Genomic DNA, 27579 nt, shown 5'->3' on the forward strand with positions numbered 1-27579 from the left:
CCTCTTCTGAGTAAAAGAGGAGAAGTGGGAGAAGAGCTAAGTATACAGAAGAATGCATGAGCAAAAGAAGGAGCCGGGATTTAACTTCCTGGAGAATTTGTCTCTGACCCTCTGTTTCTGACACGTTCTTGTGGGTGTCTCACACCTTCCTGGAGGGTCTGCACTGGTGGGTCTTTCCAGGCCCTTTGAGGCCCTCCCCCGTCGCTCAGAGCTCACTTCTCTGGCCCTTGTGCTGCGCTCCCTCACGCTGGCTGTGGGTCTCAGACGTGGCATCTGGCCCCTGGGGCTTGCTCCTCGTCTGCGAGGTGGAAGCACTCACTCAGCCTTTGAGACAGCGCGTGTGGAAACACCCGGAACCTACAGGAGTTTACCAGTGTCGGTGCTGCCGAGAAGTAGACTCAAGAAGAGGGGGCAGCCCCCACCCCCCGTCCTCACCTGCCTGCCAGCAGTGGGACCACCGCACAGCCCTCCCAGGAGCAGGGCAGGGCGGCGGCCGAGGTGGTCGGCCCCTTGGACACAGCGTGACCGTGGTTTGTGGTGGAGCTGGTCGGCTGCCTAGGAAGTGTCTCACATCCGGGTGGATCAGGACCCTTTATAAACTTTTTCAACCTGTGTTCTTCAAACCAGCCCCCAAATAGCCGATCGTTTCCCTGGATTTGGTTTCATAATGTTGGTCATAAGAACAAAGAAGACGTCAGGACAACTAGAAGGACAGTATGCTGGGAGGACTTGCAGGCAGAGACACCGACACCCATGGGGAAGGAGGGCGGGAAGCTCCCACGAGCCCAGTGACGTGGTCAGCCCATCAGCTCAGAGCCTCAGACCAGAGATCTGGGCGGGCGGCTGTGCCCAGTGCAGAGGGCTAAACTCAAGACGTTTCAAGGCCAAATCCAGGCTCCTCCAACTCCAAGCAAATCAATTCCTGTCTTTTTAACTCTGGAGTTCCCTGTGGGTGACCAGTCCCCCAGCCGGGCAGCTCCCCTGTGCACGGCCTCTGTTTCTCCCTCATTTCTGACCCTTCTCTCCCCCCCATCCTGACCCCTGACCTGGCCTTTTGTAAACCTCTGCCAAGCTGCACACCCACAGCTGCGCCAGGCTCGGGTTCGGGGAGCCTCCTCCTCTCTGGCAGGGGCTCCACCATGAGTGGGAATCCAGACGTCAGAACCCTGAAGGTGCTTGGCTGATGTGTCTGTCTGGGCTTTGGGACGTAAGGGCTCCAGACATTGAAAACCTCCGAAAACCCTGTTCTCACGTCTGGAGAAGTGCCCTGAGAAGCCAGCTGAGGCATTGGGCACTGCGGGCTGGTGGGCTTTGTCCCTGGAGGCCACTTTGTCTCCACAAGCAGGCAGGCCATCTTCTCCTCCTGCAAGTGGCAGCCCCAACTCAGACTCTGAGTGGAAAGTGAATCTCTGCCCTTGGCGGCTGTCCAGCATTCCTCGCTGAGCAAATAGGATTTGGAATGTCAGAAAGGGGCGGGGGGTGTGTGCCTGTGCGTGCTTGTGTGTGAGAGCAGCCGGGTCCGGGGGACGGGGTGCACTTCCTCGGGCAACTTCTTTCTCCTCCACTCTTGGTTCCTCATTTGTAGCTTTTAGGTTTTGTTTTTTACGTTGTTTAGCCTGAACGCATCGCAGCAGTTGGTCACGGGGCAGCTCCAAGCCCGTCCAGCCCAGGGGTCCAGCCCAGGGGTGGCTGTGTGTCTCTTTCTCCTGGACAAAGACACGGGAGCTGCCCTCAGGCTCGTCCCCTGGGACGTGGTCTGGTGTCTTGGGAACTTAGACTCGGGTTCTCTCAGGGAGCAGGTCTCGGTAGGAGGTGCCCTCTTGGGAGGAGCCCCGCGGGTGGCCCAGCAGCCCAGAACCCAGCACCTCCGACGCCAGCGACTGGACTGCCGTTCACGGGGCTGGGTCCTTCCTCAGCTGCGTCCAGAGCCGTCCTGCCGCAGCTCAGAGGCGCAGTTCTGTGAGACGACCTCCAGGGCCACGCCTGTCTGCCTCCGGGGAGCCATGTCCTCTCTGTACACCCGAAGCAAGGAGCTCCCTCGGAGCAGGAAGTCACAGCCAGACTTGCCCCCCGCACCTCCCTCCCCGACTGCCAGGACGCTCCGGGTAAGCAGCTCGCATTTGTGCAGGGTCAGGTCAGGTGGGGGTGTGGGAGCCTGGGGGCCAGGCAGAGCCGTGGGTGCACTGTGGGGCTCGGGTCGAGGCGCCTGGCCCTCGGACGCAGTCTTTGCCCTGCGGCCCTCACTTGTCAGCTGCTCGCAGTGAGCCTGGCGCCCTTGTTGGGGTCTTCCTGGCTTCTCTTGGTTTCTGGGGCTTCTTAGCTGCTCCCTTTCCTGTGCTCATGGGTCAGAACCAGGTTTTAGGAGAGGAGTCTCCCAGTGGCTGGGAGGCTGTCGCTAACTCCAGTGCTCTGCGCGGTCTGCGTGTGCCCTGACCGTGTCTGAGGGTGAGCGAGGGAGAGAGAGCGAAATGGGCAGGAGTCGTGGACACGGGTCCTGCTCCTCAGGGCCCAGGGGAAGTTCCGTGTTGAAGAAGCCGAAGAGACGACAGCTCCTGGCTGCTGGCAGCGCTGGGGAGGCGCTCCCGTCCCAGGCAGGTCTGCTGGAGGCTTCTCCCTGCTTTCTCTGCTGACTGCGAGTGGCTGCGCCGAGTTCCTCTGCGGGAGGGAGGCCGGTAACCCGCCCGTGGTGTGCTGGAGCAGGCGAGTGGCCAGGTGTCTGCTCGTGTGCGGGAAGAGGCAGGTCGCGGTCCCTTATTAGGAGGGGAAACCAAAACGGCGTGCTGTGCTCTGTTGAGTCCTTGTGTGTCCATCCCCAGTGTGTAAATGACTGTGGGGTCAATTTGGTGTGTGGAGTGTTGGCCTGGGACCTCAGCCAGAGGTGTTTACTCCCCAGAATACAGGAGGTCTTACTATAAAGCGGTTTTGTTCATCCGTCTTCTGTGCGAGGTCAGGAGAGGCCCTGGGAGCGTCACCACCGCCGAGCGCAGGCGTTTGTTTCTACAGCGCATGGCCTGGTGCCACCCTCCCCTGCGGAGCCGTGAGCCTCCCTGCAGCTGCTGGTACGTGTGGTGCTGTTGGGCCCGGGCCCAGGACGGGGCCAGCATTTCCCGTCAGACCCACGCCACCTTTTGGCGTGAGGCGCCCTTCCCAGCACAGCATGGCTCCGGTCAGCACGTGACTCCCTTTCCTCTTCCTGTTGGACCTGCGCCTCTTGTGGAGTGGCTCCTGCCTCTCACCTCAGTCCTCATGGCTGTCACCCACCCTCCTTCCACCATCCCCACCCCTGACCTTAGACAGAGGCTGCAGTGGGAGAGAGCTTGAGAACTTGGATTATGGGAACCAAAACACGGAAGGCTTGAAGGAGAGATGGCTTCCTGGCCCCAGTGGTCAGTGGTGCGGGCTCCCGCCACAGTGCTGTCAGTGGCCTTCAGCGTCCAGACAGCCTGAGCCTGTGCCCAAGGGGTTAGGCCTCATGTTCTCGGGATCCAGTGGGTGTTAGAGTGACAGACACAGCTCACTGGGGGGCTGGCTGTTGGCGCTGGCATGCCCTCGGGCTGCAAGCGTGGTCTGGCCACACTGTGCTGCCTCTGATGCTGCTTAAAGCACCTCCCCTGTCGCACAGGCATCAGCGGGCCGTGTTCTGAACAGGCTGACACACACAACAGCACGGGCACTGTGTCCAGTGCAGCACCGCCATCCCCGGGCCATGAGGGAGGGAACAGGGACGCAGAGAAGTGCTCACTCTCCAGCTCAGCCGTGAGGGCAGAGCTGCTCTGTCCACACCCGCTGGCCACACGGGAGCACACCCGAGTACCTCTGCACACTGAGGACATGCTGGGCTCAAAGTGACAGTTAAGAGCTTAGGTGGCTCAAAATCTCAGGTCGGGACGCGGGGACCTGGAGTTGCAGGGAGGGAGGCTGGGTCTGCAGCCTGGCTCCCCCGAACCCTGCACGCCTGGGCCTTGGAGCCCGGAGAAGCAGGGACACCTGCACCTCCCTCAGCAAAGGCGCTGGGAACCGGCTGTGGGAGCAGCTCTCCTCTCCCCACCCGGATGTGTGTGACCCCTGCACGGCCGTCCTCTGCACTCGGACCCAGAGTGCAGCCGCCACACCGCGTTCTCCGCGTCAGAGCACCAGAAGCTCCAGCTGGTGGACGCAGCTTCTGATTTCTCCTGGGCGTTGGTAAAAGGGCCAAGTACCCAACGCTTCCATATAAGGAGAACGTCCTCCAAGGGAGTTTTAAAGTAACGTGCACGTGGGGGGAACGTTCTGGACACCTTCCTCCTGGTCAGACGTTCAGGAGGCCTGTGAACCGCGGCGCATTTGTGTCAGTTTTAACTTGAGGAAGGAAGTGTAGGGGGATTTTTCAGTAGCTAGAAACTGAAACTATCTTACCCTGCTTTTGAGCTCCCAGGAGCATCTGATACTTCCAATGTTATGTAACTCAGTGTTTCTGTCCTCGGTAAAACTGTGACCCTTTCTAAGTAACATAAGAATCCAGGGTTTGCCCGGGGATTGTGCAACTGCCGTCCTCCCAAAGGAAAAGCACTTACACGCGGAAGATGGTGCGTGTCCTCACCAGCCAAGGGTTTGTTTACTTCCTCTAGTTTGTATTTTAAAAGTAATACTTTCCATTCTCTGGACACAAGTCTCTTCTACTAACACGTTTGCTAAAACTCCGTGAGGAAAGCGCCCACCGCCCTCCTCTCGGCACCCCACCCTTGCCACACGAGAGCTGGTCTCTGTTGACGTTGAATAGTGAAGTAATTTTTTTTAAACAATCCTTTTGGCTTCCACGCTAGGTTCACACTAGTTGGGCATCTCTCTTCTCTCTGAAAACTGGGGCTCCCTGAGCGGCAGACAGCTCTGTTCACCTCTGACTTCGTACCCAGGGAAGTGGAGCAACTTGGGGTCCACGCTCAAGGCCGGTGGGCCCCGCCGGGTGTTTACTCCTGAGATTTGAGAGCTCATCCCCGTCTCCCTGTGAAGCAACCACACGAGGTCCCACATCCACACAGTTAGCATCAGAGCTTCCTTTTGATGTAAATTTTCCAACCTGAAAAAGCAGTAATTCTGAACTGCAGATACGTCAGACACCTCCAGCTCTTTCTTGCTTCTTAATCGCTGTGTGTGTTGCTGGGTCTCAAGTTTATAAGTTTTATTAACTTAAAAACCAGTCAGTTAGATACTTTAGTATTTTTAAATCACCTTGAAAGCAACAACCAGGTAATCTCTGGTCGGTGTTCTCGCGTGGTTACTTGCTGGTTTAACAGAGTGCGCCTCAGTGTGGGGCTCATCTAAAGATGGTAACGTACTTGGCAATGTCCACCTTGTGGTGCTTTGCTGGCGTTTGCTGTGCTAAATGGTCCTGAAGTAAGTGGGCCATCAGCTGAAGCCTGGGAATCTTTTAATTGGACAGATTTTTGCTGGATTGGTTGGTGTTTGTGACGGTAGGATTTGACCTGCGTCTGTAAACCCGGAGCAGTAGCGCTGTTCCCGCTTAGCCTGGATCGCTGCTCCTTCCAGCCGACTCTCCACACAAAGTACAGACCTTACATAGTGCTTTTCACCCCGGCCGCTACTGTCGTAGGGGAACAGCTGATCAGCCGGCCCAGCCGGGTGACCAGCTCCGAGCTGAGGAGAGCGCGTCTGGTGAGCAGCCGGGGCGGGGGCTGCCCTCGGGGAGGCTGTGGGCAGCGCCCGCCCCCAGGCCCCGGGTGCCCGGGTGTCTGGGATGCTGCCCTGCGCAGCCTGGGTGCGCGCCCGTGGCCAGCACCATGCAGCCCTTCTGTGCGTTATTTCCTCCTCTGTTCCTCTCCTCCTGCATCCGGGCACTGCCAAGCTGGAGTCCGTGTTTCACTCCACTTTCTAATCCCTCGTCACGGGGTGAGAAACGTTTGTCTAGGTGAATAATGCTGATTAAGGGTGCAGTCTGTTAACCATTTTTCCCTCTAATTAAACCACCAGTGTATTGGGTTTTGTTTTGTTTTCCAATTCCACTCAAGAAAAGCCAGCAAGCAGTAACTCTAGCCCAAAGAATCTTCCTCAGAAGCTGGAGTGGTCGAACCTGCAGCAGGAAAGCAGCCCTGGGCGCGTTACACGCTTCCTGGTAGATTCCGGACCGGCTGAGCCATGGAAGAGACGCGTCCGCTGACCAGGGACACTGGTCCCGCCGTGAGTGGTTTATCAAGGCCACCTACCCGCCCACAATTAGTGTCCCAGGAAGGACACAGTCCCTGCCTGCAACGACTGATAGTCTCTTGGGGAAATAAAAAAGAAAATCAAGGATTATGGTGAAGGGAGGTAAACCGCCTAATAAAGGTGCTTTGTTGTGGAAGGTGAGCCGAGTGGGAGGTGCTCAGCTAGTGGAAAGCACAGTGGGGTGCACGACAAAGGAGGAAAGCGTGAGCAGGTGTGCAACACGTGGAGAGCTGCAGACCAGCGTGGGCAGAGGGCCCGCTTGGCATGAGGCAGGACGTAGAGGCGGAAGCACGGGCCAGGCCACGGGGCGTCCCTCCAGGCTCTGCAGAGTTGCCCCGTAGGTGCAGGGCTGGAAGGCTGGAGTCAAGGCGCTGTGACCGGAGCTGCTCACTAGAGAATCTCCTGGGCCATGTGGATCGTGGTGGCTGGGGGTGGAAGGTTGGGCCTCTGGTGGGAAGTGACAGGGCCTGAACAGGGGTGTTCTCCGGCAGGCAGACAGCATCCTGCTGCTTAGAAGAAGATCTGGCAGGACTTGGAGAAGTGGAAAGGGCTGCTGGGGGGGGGGGGGCAGAGTCAGCGGTGACAACGGGTCCCAAGTCTAGGTGATTGGCAGAAGGTGGCAGTTGGCAGCTTCGGGCGGACATGGAGGGCGGGGGTGTGCGTGAGGAGGTGGCCTCACTGGGGGTGAGCTGACGCCGAGGTGCTTGGGAGTGTTCAGATAGTGGCACCCAGAAAGTAGCTGGTCTGAAGCCGGGGAGAAAGGTGTGAGCTGAGCACACCGGTGTTTATGACTAAAGCCATGGGGTGCCAGGCTCGTCTAGGGAGCAGGTGTCAGGAGGTAACAGCAAGCAGATGGCGGGGCCTGACTCTCCCAGCCTTTTCGTCCACGCTGACCCCAGACCCGTGTGCGAGAAGACGAGGGCCATGCCCCTTGCTGTCTGCCTGCGGGTGCTGTGGTGACCTTTGGGTCACAGGGATGCGTCCCAGAGAGTCCGGAGACGTCGGGTCGGCTCAGGGGCATCTGGGCTGGGGGTTTTCAGTGCATCACCGGTGCTGCCAGCGGGGCTGCGGTTCCCACTTGTGGGAAGGCTACCAGCTTACTCAGCTTTGATTCTCCCTTCCGCTCAGTCTCACGGTGCGTGGGTCGCAGTCAGGGGGTTGAGGTCACAGTCGGAGCTCTGTTCCTCTTTCTGGTCTGTGCCACACGCTGGGTGGTGGCTAGTCCACACTGGGCTCCGTTCCCATCACAGCCCAGAGCCCAGCCGCCTGCCTTGGTGACACAGAGCAGCAGGGTCCTACCAAGAGGATGGTGAGGTGAAGACACTGGAAACGCATCTGGACTCTGACCCCCGCCTGCTTCTGTCCCGTCTGTGGGTCTGAAATCAGCCACATGCAGTTGGTTATCTGGGAGAGACATGGCTGTTCAGTAAAATAACAGCCTCACATGTCTATAAGTTACACAGGGTGAGTAGGAATTAGCCTGGATAATCCAACCTACAAATAATCAAAACCTTTTACTTGAGTGCGAGTGTTTGCTCGTTTCGCTCCCCCGGTAGCCGGCAAGCCCCAGCCTGGCGAAGGGGACGGAGACCGGAGCTTGTGTGGTGTGCGCTGGGCGGGGCCCTGCACCTGCGGTCCCACTCGGCTTCTGAGAGCCTTGCACACCCATTTTACGGAGGACACTGAAGCAGAGGGAAGCCAGGCTTTCCCTGTGATCACGTAATAAGCAGGTGCGGGGCCAGCGGTGAGCTGTGGAGCCAGTGCAGGGAGACTCCCGTCTTGTTAAACAGCTCCCAGATCGTTGCGAATATCCCTGGCCATTGAGTCTACTTGAAAAGAGAGATGGTGATAATGAAACCTGTTTCGAGAAAGGAGGAACAACCTCACGGAGTAGTTTAGGAAGAAGTGAGTCAAGTTAGATAAAGTTGGAATTTCACATCACTTTAAAATAGGTGTATTTTTTGTTATTTTTAATCACCTGTGTTAAAACTTGCTCGGGAGAGAAGGTGTGCTGTAGCCTTGAAGGCTGTGGTCTCAGACCGCTTTCGGTGAGTGCCTTGGGCAGAAGCAGTTCTCTGAAGCCGTCTGTCGGTGCTCAAACACAGGTGCTTTAAGTAAGGCCTCTCTCTTATCTTTCTTCTGCTGGTAATTTACTTGTAAAATAATTTTTAAGCAGATGGTACGAAGGTGCACTTGAACTCAGAACCTGTCGAAGGCGTGAATTAGAAGGGCCTGAATTTCTGAGGTGTTTCTAACTGAGGGACCCTTCTCACTCCCAAAACCAAGCATTCTGCACATGTGTCCCCTCTCCCAAAGATCGACGCTTTTAAAACACCTGTTTTGCTCTGGGGGCAAAATTTAACCCCCAGACCCAAAGATCCTCGTGCGTCCAAAGACTCGACCTCGAGCCAGGGTCTCACGGTCACCTGGGGCATGTCTTCTCGACCCCCATTTCAGGCTGGTGCCGCTGTGGGTCATGCCTCCAGGAAGCCGAACCAGGACCTTCTGTTGGCGCTGGTATCTCTCCTGGTCGCCCCTTGCACAGACTGAGGGTCCGGACCATCTGCATGTGGTCACACTCGGCCCGTCACTCTCCATCTTCCTCCCTGAGGCGGGGCTCTTTGAGACCTGGCAGCAGTGTCCCCTCTGCCCCCTGAGATCCCGCACAGAGCAGGCACGCTGGGGAAGCTGTGGCCCGGCTCTGCCCTCTGCTCCTGCCTGGGGCGTGGGAGGGGCGGCCGTGCCGCCTTCTGCGGGCCTCGCAGGCTCCTGGTGGCTGCGGTCAGTGACGTGTCGGGGGCTGGGAGGGGTGTGCATCAGCACTGGGGCTTCCTTAGCGGCGGGAAGAGGAAAGAATGAGGACAGAACAGGTCCCTAACTTTGTGTGGAACCTGCTTAGAGGTAAAAGTTCTCCTCTGTTAGTTCTGAGCATTTATTTGCTCTTGAGATGTGAGGTCCAGGGAGCCTCACGAACCCCTTTGCAAGGGTTTTGATTCATAACCTATTGCTAATAAAATTAAAAGAATTGCTACCCAAGTTGGCTGCTGGACAGTGATGTTTACCATGTAAAAAAAAAAACCCACCTCTTTGCAGGCTGCGGGCCTGGGAGCTTGGCGCAGGAGAGGTGTACCGGTGGTCAGTGACTGCCTGGGAGGGCTGGTCAGTGCGGGGCTGGTGGCTGCTTCCCTGTGACCGGACGGCCCTCGGGGCCAGCAGTCAGGCCGCTTTTGCCACGTGCTCTGAGCCTGTGTTCTGAATCATCTGCGTGAGTTTACTTCATGGGGCTTGCACACTGTGTGGACCTAAATGCTGAGCTGTGGGAATGTGAGAGCAGGCAGGACACGCGAAGCGCGGCCCCGTGCTGGTGCCCACGTGTGGGGCAGTGCGGTCTCCTTGGTTCTGTCGCCGGGCACGTGACCAAGTCCGCACGTGGCTTTGTGGGCTCGCCTTGGACGTTTTAGGGAAGCCCTAGTGTATTTGTGTCTTTCCTCCTGCAGTAAGTACTTGTTGTGTGAGTCCCAAAAGACACAGACGCTCCTCAGAAGCTGGAAAACCCACGAGAAGGCGCGGACCGCACGGAGGACGGGGGTGTGTGCACCCGGGACGTCCGGGCGGCGCGGTCTGTGGACGCAGAGAAGCCTGGGTCTCCTACCGTGTGAGGTGGAGTGAGACGGACCGGAGCAGGTGCGGTGACGTCACTGTGTCCGTTCGTACCTGCCCCGCCAGGCCACCAGCTGGCAGTGAGGTTCTGGGAGCGTTTACGGTGTAAACCAAACTACGTGCTGTGTTTCTTGACTTTCCTGTTTTTGTTCCACTTGTGCTAAGTTCTTGGTAGAGACACACTGAGGAGTGAGATAAGATGAAGTTGGATGTGGTTCACTGCTTTCAGAGGCTACACTGGGCCTGGAGGGACCCTCTGGCAGTTGCCCAGCGGACGCTCACTCCCCAGCAGGGGCCGCGCCCTCAGCGTTGCTCTGACTCAGCCTCGTACCCACTTGGCCGCAGCTACCTGGCCGTGTGCCGTGGGTGTCTCTTACTTTGAGGGGTTTGTGGATAAACTAGACCGTGGTTTTGAGGGGACCCTCGTGCTGGCAAGAATTCCCGACCTGCTCCCCAGCGGAGTCCTGGCCCGACCCCCAGGGCGTGTAAATGCCGTGCGGTGCTTCCCGCTGGGCCTGATCTAACCAAGGAGCCCTGAGAGCCGAGAGCCTGCTGGGCCGTCGACCAAAGAGGCAGAGGGTGTGGGGGGGGGCGGGGGTGTCTAGAGAGTGGAGGGTGCCTGGGGAGGACCTGGTGCTCTTAAGGGGGTGCTGCCTTTTCAGATGGGGGTGCTGGCCCAGGCCTCGTCATCACTGTCCCTCGGCCACATCTTTGTGCCAACTGTTAGTTTATTCCACACCCCCCATGTGCACATCCAGATCATTCAGGACCCCCGACATGTTCCTGGAAGTGCAGCCTCAGAAGGTGCCTTCCGTCCCCTGAGACCCCCGCCGTCGGAGCCGCGGCAGGTGCTCCTCCTCAGAGGTAGAAGGCCCAGCAGCCGTGTCTCTGAGACGCCCCAAGGGGGTGGTTCTTAGACTCGGAAGTGCTTTCCAGTCCCTGCAGGTCTTCCAGGGCCACGACCCCAGCCCCTCCCAGGGCGGGAGGGTGAGGCCGGGGTGTGGAGAACAAGACGGGACGCTCCTTCCGCTCGGCCCTCTTCAGGGCAGTAAGTCGGGGCCGTTCCCATCACTGCGGGTCGCAACCTGAGCCCAAGGAGCCCTCGGAGCTGGTTCCGTCAGCGCTGACCTGTGAGGCGCTTCGGCCCTTGGTGGGCCCAGCTCTCCGGAGCCATGGCTTGATTTCAGACTTGGTCACAAGAGTTTGGTTTTAATTATGTGCCTTCCTGAACTCCCAGTAACATCAAGTTAAGGGCTTTAGTGGGGTTTAGTTCCTAAGCGGGTCTGTGGTGCTTTGCGAGCCCGGCACAACTCATGGTCAGACTGGCCGTGCCGTCTGAGTGAGCGGCCGTCTTCACTCCGTCCCTTTGCCAGGAGCAGGCCCAGCCGGCGGGGTGTCATGGGAGATCTCAGGAGGGACGAAGGCAAGGAGCCCGCTTGTCGGTTTGGCGTATTCCTTAAACTGTGGTCTGTCTGGCTGCTCGTCCTTCCCTGTCTTCTTTTCTGTGTTCATACTGGTTTCTGAGCAACTTCCAGTCTCTGCTGCGCCAGCCCCGTGCACAGTGTCCACGGTCCCTGGCTGGGCCACACGGGCTGTGGAAGTAACTCCCTCTCTGAGAAGCTGTCGTCTGGTTCGGACTCAGCAGGGGGTCCCGCCCTAGTGGCCTCATCTGTCGTCTTCAGGTGCAGGTGGAGCAGCGGAGCTTCCTCCTGAGACCCCTGCATCAGAGGCCGTGTCTCCCTTGTGTGTCAGCCGCATGGCAGACAGAACGCTCACCTTTTCTAAGATAAATGAGGGCGAGCCGTCCAGACCCGGCTTCCAGAGCAGAGTGAGAGGAACTGCTCTGTGCTGAGAGAGCTTGCCTGCAAAGACGGGGGCAGGAGGGGCCTGCAGTCTGGCCTCCAGGACACCTCACTGCTGCCACTCCGCTGACCTGCCCACATGTCCCTGGGGGACCCCGTGAGAGGCCCTGGCCTCAAGTGCTCACTCACCGCTGGCCCACAGACTCTCAGGCAAGCCCCCACCTCGCCTCCTGCCCTGCGGACCCACTCGGTAGTCTCCCTGCGGGGATGGCCGCCCGCTTTCTGGAATGAGACGCGTGTCCAGGTCACAGCAAGCCGTGCGTAGTGTGAGTGACAGCGGGGCGGGAGGAGAGGAAGAGCTGAAGTTAAGTGTCACCAGTTCAGCAGCTCTGTGCCTTTTACCCATGAGCCCTAACTCTTCTCTCTGCCTGAACCTGAGCAGCGTTTTCATGGAACAGCGGGTTATCGAGGGGATCAAGAAGCCAAGCAAAGCGGGGGTTTCTGGAAGCACGATCCAAACACTGGAGAGAGCTGGGTCCTAAACCCCAGCCTGCCTTCCAGCCTCTAAGAGCATTTTTCTTAGGCTGTCTCCTGGTAGGATGAGAACTTCCTCTTCTTTAGAAATCCCAGCGTCTTCCTTCTCTGAAACAACACTGTGTGCGTCACAGGGCCTGTGTCACCTCGGCAGCACCCACCCCTCCTGTGAGGTCCAGCTCCCCTCTCCTGCTCAGGCAGACCTTCTCGGAAAGTAGCTCAGGCTGGCCTTTGAAGTCAGCAGTGTGAGGCCCAAGGGCTCCAGAAGCTCTAAGAGTCAGGGGGAAGCTTGATGGGGTGGGGCAAGTAGTGAGCAAGGACCGAGGGCTGCCTTGGTCCGGTGATGGGCGCTGTCTTGTCTCTGGATCCTTCATCACCACACCTCTCAACAAACGTTCACCCCAAAAGAAAGCAATGACACGACTAGTAAGACGACTGAAGACACACCAGACAGCAGACTGTTGGCCTGTGGTCACTCTGCCAGGAGAAGCAGGAGTGTCTGTCCTGGGCCCCTCGGCGTGTCTCCGCGCCCCCTGCTGTGCCGGTGCAGGTTCGAGCACCACGCACATACCTCTCCCCATGGGCCGGCGCCCGAGGAAGCCCTCTGTGGCCTGCCGTGTCCTGTCCTGGGGGAGCCTGGGAGCTGCTTGAGTGCTGGGTGGCAGTGCTCACCTGTGCTCTGCACTTCTAAGTCTGTACTGTCCCCACATCGCGTTGGCTCCTTCAGCAGAGGCCGTGCAGAACATGATCCTGCCTGAGACGGGGCGTCCGCGGCTCCAGACAAGCGGGGCTGGTCCAGACCCCACTCGTGGAGTCAGCCCGGGAGTGAGCGCGTGTGCCATGGCCAAGCTTGGCACCTGGCAGAAGTGGGCAGAGGGCGTCTCTTCCCTGTAGAGGCGGCTTTCAGGGTCCACACAGCAGGACGTGGAGCTGGCGACGTGGCTGAGTCCCCCAACGAAGAGACTCCCAGGGAGGAGTTTTGGCACCTTCTGGGAGAGCCTGCAGGTCGGGCACAGGCTCTCTGTCGGCCTTTGGGCCTGGTCTGTGCCCCACTTCCCGCAGGCCTGCGCTTCACGGGAGAAGGAAACTGTGCCACAGGCTGGCGGCCTAGTGGGATGCAGGCCATGTTCCAGACCTGGGAGGGCCTGTCCAGGACGGTTCTCCCGTGTGGGTGAGCAGTTGGGAAAGGCCGTGCTGCCCAGAAGCAGCGAGAGCCAAGATCCCTGAGGTCGTCCTTTGGTTTGAGTGGCTGTGAGCCCAGTCCCCGCCCAAAGATCCTGAGCTAACTCACTCGCACCCATACCAGCAGCCAGTGATGCTTCCACGGCTGGAAAGTGGGGGGCAGGAAGGACATCCCCCTCCCTGCTGTCACCTGAGGTTCCCCATAGAGCGTGTGGTCGTGCGCCCAGGGTCACATGGTGAGAAGATGTCAGAGCAGAAGCTGCAGCCCAGGCCCCCGCCATCAGACATCACACAGCTGTGGGGACCAGGAGCCATTCGGGTCCATGTCCCTCCAGCACTTGTCACCTTCTGGCCCTGCCGGCACTGAGGGTGTAACCGGGAGGAAGATAGTGGCCCAGTCACAGATGAGGGAATTTTAGGGAAGCCTCTCACAACAGCGTATTTTTATAAGTGGGTGTAGGTGTGTGTGGTGTGTGTGCATCTGTGTGTGGGGGGGTGGGGGGCTGGGGTCCATCCCTCGGGCTGTGGTGCTGTCCCCCGGCTCCTAAGCCACCTGGGGCGTGGGGCTGTCATGCATGTGACATGTCCACACGCAGTGTCCCTGGGGCCCCCAGAGGTCGTCCACCCTTGGTTTCTCCTCTTCCTTCTTGTCTGTTCTTGGGGATTTGTAGTTAAAACCTGAAAAGAGAAAGAAGTAAATACATTCAAATCAATTGAGTTTTTATTTGTAAAAACAGTATGGATAAGAGGGTGAAACACGATTGGTAGTGAATGTAAAGCAGATGTAGTCACCGTTGTTTGCAGTGACTGCAGGTCATGCGTCACCGTCCAGACCTGTGAAACCCCTTCTGAGACCTCAGGTTGCCTCCTTGTTTCTCGTTTTTGACCGACCTCCAGGGAACTCGGATGGGACCCCGCCCCGCCCTCTTCCCCTCACTGCGCTCTGGGCAGGGCGGGGCTGCAGCTGAGGGGCCATCGTGGAGTGGACGTCAAGACCAGGAAGGTCACACAGGCACCCAGTCTCTCCCAGGGCACGAGGGCAGTTTGATTTTGGGACGGGGAGCTGTTTTTGATCACCTTACGTTGCTGAGTCCAGTCTGAAAAGACGCCCCGAGAGGCTCGGGTCTCGTGGGCCCAGGACGCGGGAGTGCGCCGCTCAGGGCCTTCAGCTGCTTTCCTTAAACGTCTCCAGCCGTGAGGTTGCAACTGGATTTGAGTTCATTTATAAGTGGAATGATGAGTCCAGTCCCTTGCTAACACTGATTTTTTGTCTGTCTGTTTGTCCGTCTGTCTCCTTTCTCCAGCATGAGAGGCTCTCTAGGTAAGAACCCCCCCCCCCACCGCGTGCATGCTCGTGCTCGGGCAGTGCATGTCCGCCCGCACTCAGCGTCACGGAGCCTGGCCCGTCCCACTGCCCCTCTTGTCCCGCAGCCGCCACCACACTCAGGCTGCACGTCTCCCACCGAAGGTGTGCAGTGCTGTGCACTCAGCTCCCACCCCCAGGTCCCCCTCCTCGAGCTCTGGACCAGGCACTGCGCTCTCAGTGAGACGCTGTCCTCACCTCCAGTCGGCACCCAGGCCACTGGGGAGAAGGTAATGTCGTAAGTGCCAGGAAGGGGTCCAGGCAGGTCCTCAGAGCAGACAAGAGGCGGGGCCTGACCTGCTGGTGCCAGAGCACTTCACGGCAGAGGTGGGCGTGTCACGTAACAGCGGACCAACCTGTTCCCGGCGGTGACTCCCTGTTCCCAGCGGTGACTCCCCGTTTCTGGCGGTGACTCCCCGTTCCCAGCCGTGACTCCCCGTTCCTGGCAGTGCGCAGTATTAACTGGCTGAAAGAACGGCAGCTGCTGAAGTTAAAGGAGCGTGTCCGAGTTGGGGGAAGGATCGTCCGATTTTTCACCTAATGCTCTAGGCGCAGACCTCGCCTTCCTGAAGGATAGGATTGTAGAGACTGCGGGGCCGGAACGTTGACTCCCCGCCTTCTGCGGCCCTTGAGGCAGAAGCTGGCGAGATGGGAGGTGTAGTTACGGGACAGCAGAGCAGAGGACAGACGGTCTCAGCACTAATCGGATGTAAATTCGCAGACGTGCGTGCTTTCTTCCTTTGCTCACCCTCTTGCCAGGCACCAGCTGAGGTGAAATACAGTTTCCATCTAACCCAGCAGAAAATCCATTTTGCAAAATTGGTGGAGGGGGTGCTTTGGTATAGTTAATTTTTTGTGGACTGTTATGTTACAGTGGCCATTTATGAAGGGAAATGTCCCTATAGACGTCAAAATATGCAGTAAAACTGTAGTGGTTAAAACAGTGAGAACAGAGATTATTGGAACACAGTAGAAAGCCCGAGAAGTCATGTGTGAGTTTCCAGCTCCAGGGAAGGAACCCTTCAATCATTGATCATTGGGACCATCAGCTGGACTGGAAAATAGATCCTTCTCTCAAACCACACTAGAAAAAAAACCAAAATCAAAACTAAACCAAAAAAACCCCACCAAATTTCAGCTGGATTGCACTTCTTAAGAAGAAAGATTTCACTCCCAAAATAGAAGACAACATAAACTTTACATAGGAAAACCCACCCCAAGCATGTTACCAGAAAGGTAAAAATTGTGTATTCTAATTATATAAAGTTTAAAATCTCTGCTAGTGAAAGACACCATACACAGAGACAAAAAGTAAAGTGGAGGGGAGATTTTCACAGCCCACGGTGGTTTTAAAAGCCCTGCTATATATGGGACGCTCCCGCAGTGTGAGGAGAAGCGCGGCAAAGGCTGAGCACGCAGCTCAGAAGCTGAGATGAGCAGCCGGGACGCGGAGCCTCCATGAGGACTTTGGAATGTTGGGATTAACAGCATCTAGATACTCCTGTTGGGTGGGAGAGGATCAGGCCTCTCTAGGGGGCGGTACGTATCAGCATTTGAAGTATCTTTACCCCTTGACAGAACGGTTCCACGTCCAAGATTTTATCCTGGGAAAATAGCTGAGCAAATACACTCAGATTAGTAGACAAGTCTTCTCATTGTAGCGTTATTTATAGTAGCTAGAAATTCAAAACAGTACGTGCCCATCGACGGAGGGCCAAGCTCCCACAAGCCACCCAGTGCGAGGGTGCGCTGCCACTCCAACAAGGCAAGCCTGCCTTTCTCTCCTCGGTGAGAAGCCTCAGTCTCGATGAGCAGGTGGGCGAGGAGGCGGAGCTAGACAGCGAGTGTGTGGTCTGACTTTATTTGTGGAAGCACGTGTTTCACCCTTCAGTGTTTAGCGCCCTAGTGGGTACTTCTGGGCAGGACATGGGATGCCTTCACCTTCTGTTTTGGACACTTTGTTACTAGTCTATGAACTTGTCAGCAAGCACGTGTTGCTTTTGTAATCAAAAGTCCATGAAGATATTTCTATTTACAATTATTTTTTTTTTAAAAAAAGGACAAGAAGTAAAGGATGTTTTGAAAAACATTGTAGGACTTGGTGTCTCAGTAAGAAAACTGTGGCCCTTGGTGTCCTTAGGGACTTTGTCCCCTACCCCGTGTCATCCTAATTGTCCCCCCACTTCCAGTGCTCAGTCCGCCCCCCACCCTGGCTGCAACTCCCACTGGCCAAAGCTTGCAGCTGCGACTCTTCAGACCGCCCCAGTTCGGGACGTAGGGCTCTCAGGGCTGGTTTGTACATGGCAGTTTCATGGGCCATGTGTTAGTCTGGAAAGAGAGACACGCCTGGGTGTGTAAATGTAAAGCGAGGACCAGGATGGCAGTTGTCCACTTAAACAGGAAGCCGGCTAAGGGCCCTCCCACCGAAGACCAGACGGTCCTGGGAAGAAAACCGCCAGCCGCCCCACGAGCTCGGTGCCCCGGGATGTGACAGCCTGCCGCAGGCGGGGCAGCCCCGCCGTGGAGCCTGGGCGCCCTCGCTTGCCTTCCTCCTCCTCGGCCTCCGCTCGGACTCCACCTGGGTTCGGACTCACTGGCAGTTCACGGGAGTCACTTTCTGAGAGCCACTGAGATCCATGAACCTTGTGCTGTTAAAAGCACTCCTGAGGGGAGCTCTTCAACCCTGAACTCACTGGGAAAGCTCTAAGATTTAGGTCAGCACAAGGGTCCACCACTGATTTTTCAAGGAAGGCCCACTCTTAGCAAGTGCCAGCCTCCTCCTCTGAGCATGTGCCTGAGCTGCCAGGTGAGGCCGGGAGCCTGTTTCTGCCAGGGTGTAGGAGAGGCACGAACTCCCTGAGCACCTCCTCCCTCCCTCTCCGTTCTCAAAGCCGATTTTTACCTCTGACATGTCTCCCACAGGTTGGAATCAGGAGGTAGTAACCCCGCGGCCAGCGACTCTTACGGTGACCGGGCATCCGCACGAGCGCGCCGGGAGGCCCTGGAGGCCCGTCTCGCCACCCTGACCAGCCGCGTGGAGGAGGACGGCCACAGGGACTACAGGAAGGTCAGGCCCGCAGCGTCCGCGATCTCGGGTGGCACCACGTGCACCGCTAGGCCTTTCCCTGGCGTAGGAAAGCGAGCGGAGCTCTGATGAGGCGGGAGGGGCTCCGGGACAGACGCCCCACCTCTTGACAGAAGCACGGAGACCCTTCGTCTGTTTTCAGCGCAGCGAAAATGGGCCCAGAGGCAGACACCTAAGAGGTGTCGGGGAAGGAGGGGTTAGGTGCGGGGAGGAAGGGGAAGTAAAAGGGATGCTGTTTGAGTCCCAGAGAATCGCTAGGTAGACTCATGCTTTTAACAAACACGAGCTTTTAAGGAGGCCCTGTGAACATGGGTCAGGTGCTCCTGGAGGCGTGACCGCGGCCATCTGGAGTGGAGGCCATTCTCTTTGGCTCTCGCGGGAATGGCGACTCAGAAACCTTCCTCTCCATGTGCTTGGAGTGCCGGGAGAAGCTGTTCTGTTAAGAAAATGTTTGTTTTGTTCATGTTTTGTTAAGCAGAACTTGACTAAAATCAATACGCATGCAGGGAGGCTCTGAAAAGCAGATCCCTTCTGTGTGGGAGCCCCATTTCCAGCAGTGCACGCGCTCTCCCTCCAGGAGGGAGGGGCCGACCCCCGAGGTTCGCAGTGAAGTCTGGCTCCTTTTACCTGGGATTCACTGAGTTCAGGGAGTGGGTTCCACTCGCCAGACCACTCCGTCTGCCCTCGTGGTGGCCGGGGGTAGCAAGCCCCGGGCCCTGGTGGGATGATGGCTAGGGGTCCAATTCTGGGAGCCCACCCGGCAGGTGACCGGTCCCCTCCTTCCCCCAGCTCTACGAGGGCGCCCTGACCGAAAACCAGAAGTTGAAGGCGAAACTTCAGGAGGCCCAGCTGGAGCTCGCGGATGTGAGATGCAAGCTTGAGAAGGTGGCCCAGGTGAGGAGGGCAGGACGCGGACGGGGCACTCTGGACCAAGGAGGGGTGGGCAGGGGCGGATCAAGACCGGCCCTCCTCAGGGTCTGATGCAGAGTTGGAAGCAGAGGTCCAGGGCCATTCCTGGCGGCCTGAGTGCTAATGTCAGGCGTCGAGGACAACCTGCGTGCTTCTTAGTGAGGAGGACACACCTGTCCTCGCCAAGCCTACTGAGCTCCTCCACGCATCACCCCTTGGGGGCCGGGGCGTGGTGGGAGGGGGGATAAGCAGACCAGAGCCCTCAAGGAGAGGCCGTGAGTCACAGCAGACCCAGGGTGGAGGTGCTGTGGGGACGTAGAGTTCTGTCCTGAGGCATGTGTGACCTCCCCAGGCGCCCCGTCTTTGAGCCTAAGAGGAAGGAACGCCGGTGGCAGAAGACCAGACAGACCACTCTTCTTGCCACCAGGCCTGACTTCAGTAGATGACACCTGGGGGCAACAAGCTTGAGGACAGTGGGACAGCCCTTCCCTGAGGGCCTGGGGACCGAGTAGATGTGGCTTTGCCCGGAAGGCAACAGGGGAAGACAGGCGGCTGTTGTGCTGCCTGAGGCTTCGGTGACTGCTGGGGGCGTTGAGGGTAAAAACCAGCCTTTTTTTTTTTTTTGTGAGGGGAATAATTAGGTTTACTTATTGATCATTAGAGGAGGTGCTGGGCATGGGACCCAGGGCCTCAGCGTGCTGAGGCCCTACTCTACCACTGAGGTACATCCTCCCCCGATATCAGCCTTTCAGTCAGTGGGGAAGAACGCTGACTTTCTATTCAGCTGCTTGGCCGGGTGTCGGAATAAACTTGGTTTTGCCAAATACAAGTTAACTGAAGCGCAGAAGTGCTGGTGCTGCGGCCAAGTCTGCAGTTTACCAAAAATGGAGTTGCTCGGGGGTGGGGGGAGGAGCCTGTCAGTGCACGGAGACAAGCACCACACGGACACAGTGTCACCGTGAAGGGTCTCCCGAACCCTGAGGGTCAGGGTTCCACAGGAGCAGATCAGAACTGGCTCTGTGTACGGGAGCTGACGCGAGGGGAGTCATCGCAGCTCCGTGCTCTCGGGCTGGGGACATAGCAAGTCCCGCATCCGCTGTGCCCTCTCCTCTCCCTCCTGCTTCGCGGGGGCTTCTGTGCAAGGGCAGACGGCCGTGACCTTGAGGACAGAAGGCGAAAGCCCGGAACAGGAGCCTGGCGTCCTGTGTGGGGCGTCCAGCGCCAGCACGGCTTCTGCCTCTGTTACACGTGTCTGGGCTGCTCCTGGGCGTGAGAGCAGCCCCTCTGCTGGCATCACATGTCCCTCGACCGGAGGGACACTGGGCCGGAGGAACCTGGAGCTTCCACTCCCCGGAGGGGTCGCTCCCTGAAGCCGCTCTGCTGTTTGGCTGTGGAGGCCGAACCTCTACAGCCTCTCTGCAAAGTCCGTCCTAGAAATCGAGGAAGATCTGAAACAGAGTCCCAGCCTTTCATGCTAACAAAGCCTTTTTTTCTCTGGAAGCCCAGTGTGGGAAACAGTAGGCATAGAAACGTTCTGTTCAAAGCCATTCGGGTCCTGTGAGCAGACCCCTGGGAGGCTCTGGCAGCTCCTCCTGAAAGTCGCAGCCTCCGCCCCCAAGCAGAGGCAGCAGCACGGGGAGATCCCCTTGGGCCCCCGCCTGTCACAGGAGACAAGGCACTTTGGTCTCTGGGCTGCAAGGCAGCGGCAGGAGAGGCAGTGAGGGCGGTGGGAGAGGATAGTCGGCCTCGAAGGGTGCACATGTGCACATATGTGTGCCTGTACTTGCCAGTGTGTTCACTGCTGCTGCCTCCCCGTCCCGGGGAGGGGTGGGTTCTGTGAAGGTCAAAGGGCAGTAACATTAGACTTAGCGGCCCATCGGGGCCTGCGTGCTGGGGCCCTGCTACCCCGACGCCTGCCTCTGGACGTCCAATGGGGAGGCTGGGCTGGACGGGCCGCCTGGCCTGAGACACCCTGAGTAACAACTGTCCTCCTCCGTTTGCACCAGCAAAAACAGGAGAAGACCTCAGACCGGACATCGGTGCTGGAGACAGAGAAGCGGGTATGCCGGCACCCCGCCCCGGCCCTGCCCTCCCTGAGGACTGGGACTCGCCCCTCCTGCCAGTGGAGAAAGCTCCTCTGCGGAGGCGGGTCCTCCACGTCCCCTCCCAGCTCGGCTGCACATTCTTTCTGCCTGACTCCGGACGGCAGTTTGCTTGCTGGCCTTTGGCCTCCTCTGAGCTCAGGGCTCCTTCCATGGTCCAGCCCGGGCAGGCAGGGTCCTGGGAAGGCCGCCTGCATCGCCTGCGGAAGCAGGCTGCGCACACTCACCCACCCCCAGTGTTTGGTCCCTGTGAACAGAGGGAGGGTTCAGCAGGACCACTGAGTTAGATCTTAGGACTTGAAGCCTGGGAGGCTGGAGTCTTATGCTTACTCTGGGGGCGGGGGGGGGGGCTCTGGTTCAACCACTGGCCCCTTGCCCACACTCAGAATCTCCCTCTGGAGGCTGACACTTCTGTGTGGAGAAAACTCAGATTTAATGATAAGCCCACTTTGACTTGACCCCAGGGGTGCAGTGAGTTCCCATCTCTCTTGTTGTCTGTTTAATTTGGAAAACAGCCAAGTTGTGTGTTTTGTTCCCGTCTATTGGGTTCCGGCTAAGGCAGGACCCTTGCAGGAAAGAGGTGGACTGGGGGAGTGTTTGTTCCTTTGTCGGCAGGGATGTCTGCCTCCCCAGCAGGAGAGAAGCAGCTCCCTAGGAGTTCGGAGGGCATCGTGGAAGACTGTGTTAACACAGACCACGAGGCCCTGGCCACTGGCAGTCATTTGAAAGTCCATGGAAAGCTCAGCTTCCCGCAAGGACTCGGAGCGCCCTAGTCTGACCCCGTTTGCTTGTTGGGCGACTCGCGTCCCCGTGAATCTTGGGAGTCGTCTGGTAGGAGGTTTAGGCGACATGGCTCTCACCTGGGAAGCAGCCCCCATGGCAGGTGTCAGGATGGGCGGTGCTTCATCCTGGGCGAGGTTAGCCCATGGCATCGGGACCAGCATTCGGGCTCCTTTCCGAATCCATTGGATGTTCAACGATCATGTTGTTTCCAACAGGAGAGGCGAGCCTTGGAGCGGAAGATGTCAGAGATGGAAGAGGAGATGAAGGTAGGGTGGGGCTTCCTCTCTGTGCAGGGCGGGCGCTCGGCTCCCAGGTACTCAGCTTACCTCAGGCCCCGGCCCCCACTGCCTCTCTGGGAACAGTCGAGGCCTGTGGTGTAGGGGCGTCCTCCGGTGAGCTAGAGACATACCTGGGCTGAACAGAAGGTTTTCTGAGCGAGGGCTTCACCCCCGAGGAGGGGCCAGACGAAAGGCTAGAGTAGGGGTTCCGGCTCCCTGCCCCACGTGAGGCACCTGGGAGCCCGAGAAAGGCCGGGCCCCCCAAGGCCTCCCTACCCCCGCCCTTTGCCACAGGGGACACAGTTGGAGTCACTGTGCGGTGGAGGAACGGTTTATTCACAGCCTGACTTCCTGCCCGGGTCCACGTCCCCCAAAACGCTCACTGTGACCTGCAGTGACCTGCACCTCCCTCAGCCCTTTGGGGGGGCAGTCACCCTGGGGCAGTTGGATCTCTGGGAGCCAGCACCTCTTCTGCCCTGAGGAGGGGAGCCGTGCCAGACCTGAGCTGTGGGCCCGCAGCGTGTGGGGTTGGCGCCTGGCACGTACTCAGCCTCTTGGCCATCTCCCCTCTCTTCATCTGTGGAATGCGGTTCCTCCCCAGGAACGCGGGGCCCAGGGCAGTGTGAGCGGAGCCCCAGATGCCCGCTGGAGCCAGGGTCCCTCAGGCGTTGTGGGAGAGCCAGCTGTTGTCCCCCTGGCCTGATGGGTCACGTCGACACCGGATCAGTGCTGGTAGCCCTGCTCCTCAGTGCTGCTCCAGAGTGAGCCTCGCCCTGTGTCCCACACGCACAGAGTCCCCAGCAGTGCCCGCCTGTGTCTCAGACAGTGACACTTGGTGTTTTTCGAGACCAGCAAGAAGCAGAAATAACTGATGGGTGTTCTCCTGAGATGACAGAAGCTGTCAGCTTCCCCGTCTTCTGGTTTTTCTCTCACCTCCCGCTCCAAAGTGCCTCCCACCCAGAGCTGAACAGCCAGTGATGGTGGGTCCACAGCTCGTGGTCAGGTGGATCTCCTTTGTGTTTGAAGCCCCTGAGTCACACCATCTGCTGGGCGGCTGTCGAGGTGCTCGTTAGGAGATGGCCTCTGCCCGTAAGTGAGGCCAGAGCTGGTGCCTTTCGCGGGTCCACAGGAACCCAGCTGGCTGTCCCTGCCAGTCTCAGGACTCTGCATTGTCCTGGGTCCTTCCTTCCTTCCTCCCCACTCCAGGTGGGCAGGCCTGGGCGCTGTGGGACGAGGCAGGTACACCGTCTTCAGCTGTGACAGCTTCCTGAGTGGGTCGTGGGCTCTCTCCTCCTTTGAGACCGAGTACATGGAGGCACTTGGCCCCCCAGCCCTGCGTCGAGTGCCAGCCCCTTTCAGATGCAGGTGGAACTCGTCTTGACTTTAGCCCCAGCCCAGTAGGCATGCCAATTGGAAACAGACTATTTTTCAGTTAAAAAGTCTGCCGGTTCAGTCAGCTGCCTTCACTCCCTGCTGCCAGGTGCAGGGCCACCTGGAGAAGCAGCACCTGCTGTCTCTGTGCCCGGGATGCGTTCGCTAGGTCAGAGCCTGTGCCAGGCCTACGCAGCGGACGGGGTGCATGCAGGCTGCCCACCAGCCGACTTTAGTGTGTGTTTGCATCTGGACCATTCTTGGGGGTGTTAGATACTCAGGCTCGCACGTCGTAGCATTGGCGAGCAGGCCCCAGGGAGGTTAGGGAGGTGCTTGGTTAGTTCTCAGGCTCTTCCGGACGGCATCTTCGTGTTCTTGGCAGCGGGCCAGCAGCAGCACAGATCACTGACCCGTCACACCTGGGGCCCAGTGGGCCTGTTCAGTTTATATGGATGCTCAGACCCAGAGCCCTCGGTAGGGGCGGTGGGCATCGACCTCCAGGGAACCTTGCGGGTATAGTAGGTGCTCAGGGACAGAGAGGGAGTCGCACCAGCTCTCCTGCCCCTGGCGAGTGAAGGCCAGGGGACATGGGCTCCGTGGGTTGACATGGCTTGTGCCTGTCGGCTTTACTTGGAGGTGAGTGTTGTGGGTCTCCCGAGAAGAAGCCACTCGGGTGCAGTTGCAGCAGGATTATATGCCGGCCTCTGACAGGTGTTGGGGGGCCCACGTCAGAGGCGAGCTCTTCTCCGTGCCCCTCCCCCTCCTCCCCACACCTCCTCTGGTCCCCTTCCCCAGGCCCCTTCAGGTGGGTCTTGGATTTTGTGTTTTACTTGCTCTGGAAGCAGCCCTGGCTGACCCCCCAGCTCCGCCTTGTTCTCAGTCCTGCCCCCTGCCCCACTGCTGGTAACCTCCGCCCTCCTCCCCTCCGTCTGCTGTGTGCACACAGTGGGCCGAGCCATTCTCACAGTTTAGTGTCGCTCCCTTGGAGGCAAGGACCACTTCATGTCCCCTGTTGGAAGCTGTGGTCCCGTGTCCACCCCAGGGTGGGGTGGGAGCCAGGGCTTCCCACTGGTTCTTCAGTCTGTGCCCTGCCCTCCTGTTTAGATCTCCCCTCAGGCCGCCCATAGCTCCTCCTCTGTCCTCTCCACGACTCGGGACCGCCCACCCTCCCTTCTTCCCAAAGTGGTGACCCCCATGACCCCAGTCGAGGGGGGCGAGTCTGCACTTTTGTCTCTGTTGTGTTTCCTTTTCACTGTTTCCCCTTCGCGCTGTCGCTCATGTCCTTGCTTGTCCTCAAACACCTGTAACTCCTACGACCTTCCATTTCCATCCTTCTGTCCCTGTGAGTACGGCAGGCTTTTCTCCAGTGCCCAGTGACCTCCCTGAGACCCACAGGACTGTTGTCTTCATCCACAAAGCCCCATTCACATAATAGAACTATCTCCTCCTCCCAGGAGCTGACAGTCTCAGCTTCAGGGTCAGCAGCCTGGCTCCTTCATGGACACGAGGGACTAGGAGGAACACCCAGGGCTGGTTATTCCGCTCCATTCACACCACTAAGAGGCAAGGGCTGGGCCAGTGTGGCCCCCAGCCATCTTCCCCAGCTCCTGACCCCAGCTCGAGTACACAGCTGTCATTTCCCCAGTGGGAGCCCTTCTGGGGCACCTCCAGGCTGCTGCCAGCCTCCCCATGAGCCAACAGAGAGCGGGCTGGGCCGTGGACTCATGGTGCAGGCCCCCGAGCAGCGCAGGCAGGTTGGCGGTCGTGAACTCAGGACAAGCTGGGGCTGCAGAGGGTGCCGCACATGTCGAAGCAACAGGCCCTTTTTCTTTCCTGGTTTTATTTTATTTTTTAAAATGAAAAATAAGTGAGGTAAGAGATGGACCCAGAAAGGAGTGTGAGTAATGGGCCGGGTCAAGGAGGAGAATGAGCAGAGGGGGAGGGGGCCGCACTGAACCACTGAGACCCCACCCGCTGGAGCAGGGCCCCGGCACACGGTTCTCAGCGGCAGTCCAGATGCGTTCACCGGGAGCCCCGGGGCTGACTCCGGCACACACAGACCTCAGCCCCCGCCCCCCACCACACACCTGCCTCTCTCCTGTCGTTTTGCATGCGAACTGAAAACAAAAACAATCATGTGATTTCTTTGTCCCACTTTATCTCCTCTGGTCTGTCTATCTGTCTGTCTCTCCCTTCGTGTCTCACTTTCCACAGAACCTCCATCAGCTAAAACAGATTCAGACCTTGAAGCAGATGAACGAGCAGCTGCAGGCTGAGAACAGGGCCCTGACCCGAGTCGTGGCCAGGCTCTCGGAGTCCGTCGAGTGCTCGGAACCCCAGGGGCTCTAGTCCTGCCCCTTCTCCACCTCACTCCCCTCCTCCACGCCAGGCAGGTTCACTCTCCTGTTGGTCCCAAGCCTTGCCCCCACCCCGAGCTTCCCACGCAGACTCCTGTGAAGGTCAGAGGTCTGGAGACGGATGAGCTGGGGCCGAGACCCCGGGGTAGGGCCTTGCCTGGGCCAGCAGGCTGTGTGGTGAGACTCTGGCCCTCGAGACTGGACAGGGGTCACGTGTCAGGGTAGGGGGTCCCTGTGAGATGAGGTCTGGCTTTCTCGTCAGCAACCACCCATGCGCAGCCTTGTCCCTGGAGCAGGTGACGGAACCGTGGTGGGGGCACCGCCCAGGCTGGGTGGTCCGGGCGGGACCCGGGCAGCAGTATTTGCACACAGCTCCCTGTTGGCGCTGTGGTGCTGTCAGGGCTGAGGACCGCAGCGCTGGGTACCAGGCGGAGGGCTGGGGCGGGGGGGGCTGCCCCACTCCCACCCACCACCCGGCAGGGTTGGCCTCCCGCCTCCGTGGGGGCTGCGCCTCCTCCCTGTCACGGATCTGGGCCTGGAGATGTGCCCTCCCGGACAGGGGGCTTTGCAAGGAGGTGGCAGGCGCCCACGGCCAGCGTGTGAACTGGGAGCCTCTCCCTGGCTGCGGGTCTGAAAAACAAGCTCACGGGTGGCGTGTGTCCATCCTGACGGCGCGGGGGCTGCTGAGGGCTCACAGTCCAAAATGAGTTCCCACTGGTCCCCACTGGGCCTGCTGTTTTCTGCCTGTTGCTTGTGCCCTCAGGGTCAGCTGCTGGTAACTAACTCCGGGATCTGAAGCACCTGCATCCCAGGGGGGGTGGGGGGGTGGTAGAGCTAACGTCAGGCTGAGATGCTGTCGCTCAGGGCAGAGGCGGGGCTCCTGGGCCAGACCCAGCAGCTCACCCACCCACTGACCAGCACGCATCAGGGCCGACCTCCACGCCCTGAGATCAACCATATCTGACTCGGGTGAACTGGGGACCCCTAGACACCCCCCAGTTCTTCCTGGTTCTCCTCGTGCGGGACAGCATAGTAGGAGGTGAAGCTGGAGCTCGAGCTTATGGAGCTGAGGACACAGTGACCGTTGCGCCCGCAGAAGCCCATGCTGACTGCTGCGTTTGCTCTTTTCATTTATTCCCCAGAACAGTCATCTTTCATGTTGAAAAACTGAGTCATAGATTAAGTAACTTGCCCGAGGTCATTCAGAGAGTACGTGGTGGGACCAACACGCAAACCAAGAGTGCAGGCCCCAGACCCCAGCAGCGGGGGTCTCACTTCCATAAGGTTCTGCCATGCGGAGACCTTCCCCAGCAGGGCCAGCGTGCTCCGGCCGCCCATGGGGCTCACAGACAGTTAGCTGGAAGAAATCAGAAGGCAAGGAGTGTCTCATGACACATGAAAATCCCGTGGAGTCAGTGTCTGGAAGTGAAGTTTGCCCGGAGTGAGCTGGCCGCTGTCCACGTGTCGGTGTGTCCATGGGCGCCTCTGTGCCGCGGCAGCAGCGACCACGGGGCTCCAGACCCCCCGCTCTCCACCTAGCGCTTTCCAGGAGCAGCTTGCCTTCCCTGCCAAGGGAGAAGCCGGACCAGCGGAGGGGGGTTTGCCTGCCTCTAGGGTTGGGGGTTGGTGTTTCGGTTCCTGATAACCCTGGAGAAGGCGCCTTCTCTCAGTACATGGGCCGCACCCTCTTTGCCGCGCTCCCCGTGGAGTGAGAAGCAGCCCTGTCTGAGAAGATGTGCGTCGGCCTTAAAGTCAAGCTGTGGTAAACTGGCCTTCCCGGAACGAGGGAGCGGCGTTAAACCGCGTGTGCGTAGAGCTTTCACGTGTTTTTACTTAACTGTCTGTTGGCTTCGAGTGGGCCCCAGATGCCCTTCCACTTCCTCCTTGCTCTGCTGAGACAGGAGGCTTCCCTGTGGCCCCTGCGTTCCACTCCTGCTCTCCGACTCCCCCGA

General features: G+C 58.7%; 1 protein-coding gene across 13 annotated transcripts in view; it reads left to right on the top strand.

Moving 5' to 3' along the window:
- Window positions 1–27579, top strand: part of PPP1R12B (protein phosphatase 1 regulatory subunit 12B) — a 135333-nt gene that overhangs the window by 91002 nt on the left and 16752 nt on the right. For 10 of the 13 annotated variants that reach the window (XM_032466918.1, XM_032466917.1, XM_032466921.1 and 7 more), the window contains 5 exons: window positions 14684–14700; window positions 17665–17809; window positions 18617–18721; window positions 20743–20796; window positions 21837–21887. In XM_032466918.1, coding sequence (XP_032322809.1) covers window positions 14684–14700; window positions 17665–17809; window positions 18617–18721; window positions 20743–20796; window positions 21837–21887 — 372 coding nt within the window. Of the gene's footprint in view, window positions 1–1489; window positions 2106–14683; window positions 14701–17664; window positions 17810–18616; window positions 18722–20742; window positions 20797–21836; window positions 21888–25484; window positions 25660–27579 lie in introns of those variants that run through there. The other 3 variants (XM_032466924.1, XM_032466939.1, XR_004314752.1) reach the window with 3 other exon arrangements.

The sequence above is a fragment of the Camelus ferus genome, chromosome 23, assembly GCF_009834535.1.
Source record: "Camelus ferus isolate YT-003-E chromosome 23, BCGSAC_Cfer_1.0, whole genome shotgun sequence".
Classification (NCBI taxonomy): domain Eukaryota; kingdom Metazoa; phylum Chordata; class Mammalia; order Artiodactyla; family Camelidae; genus Camelus; species Camelus ferus.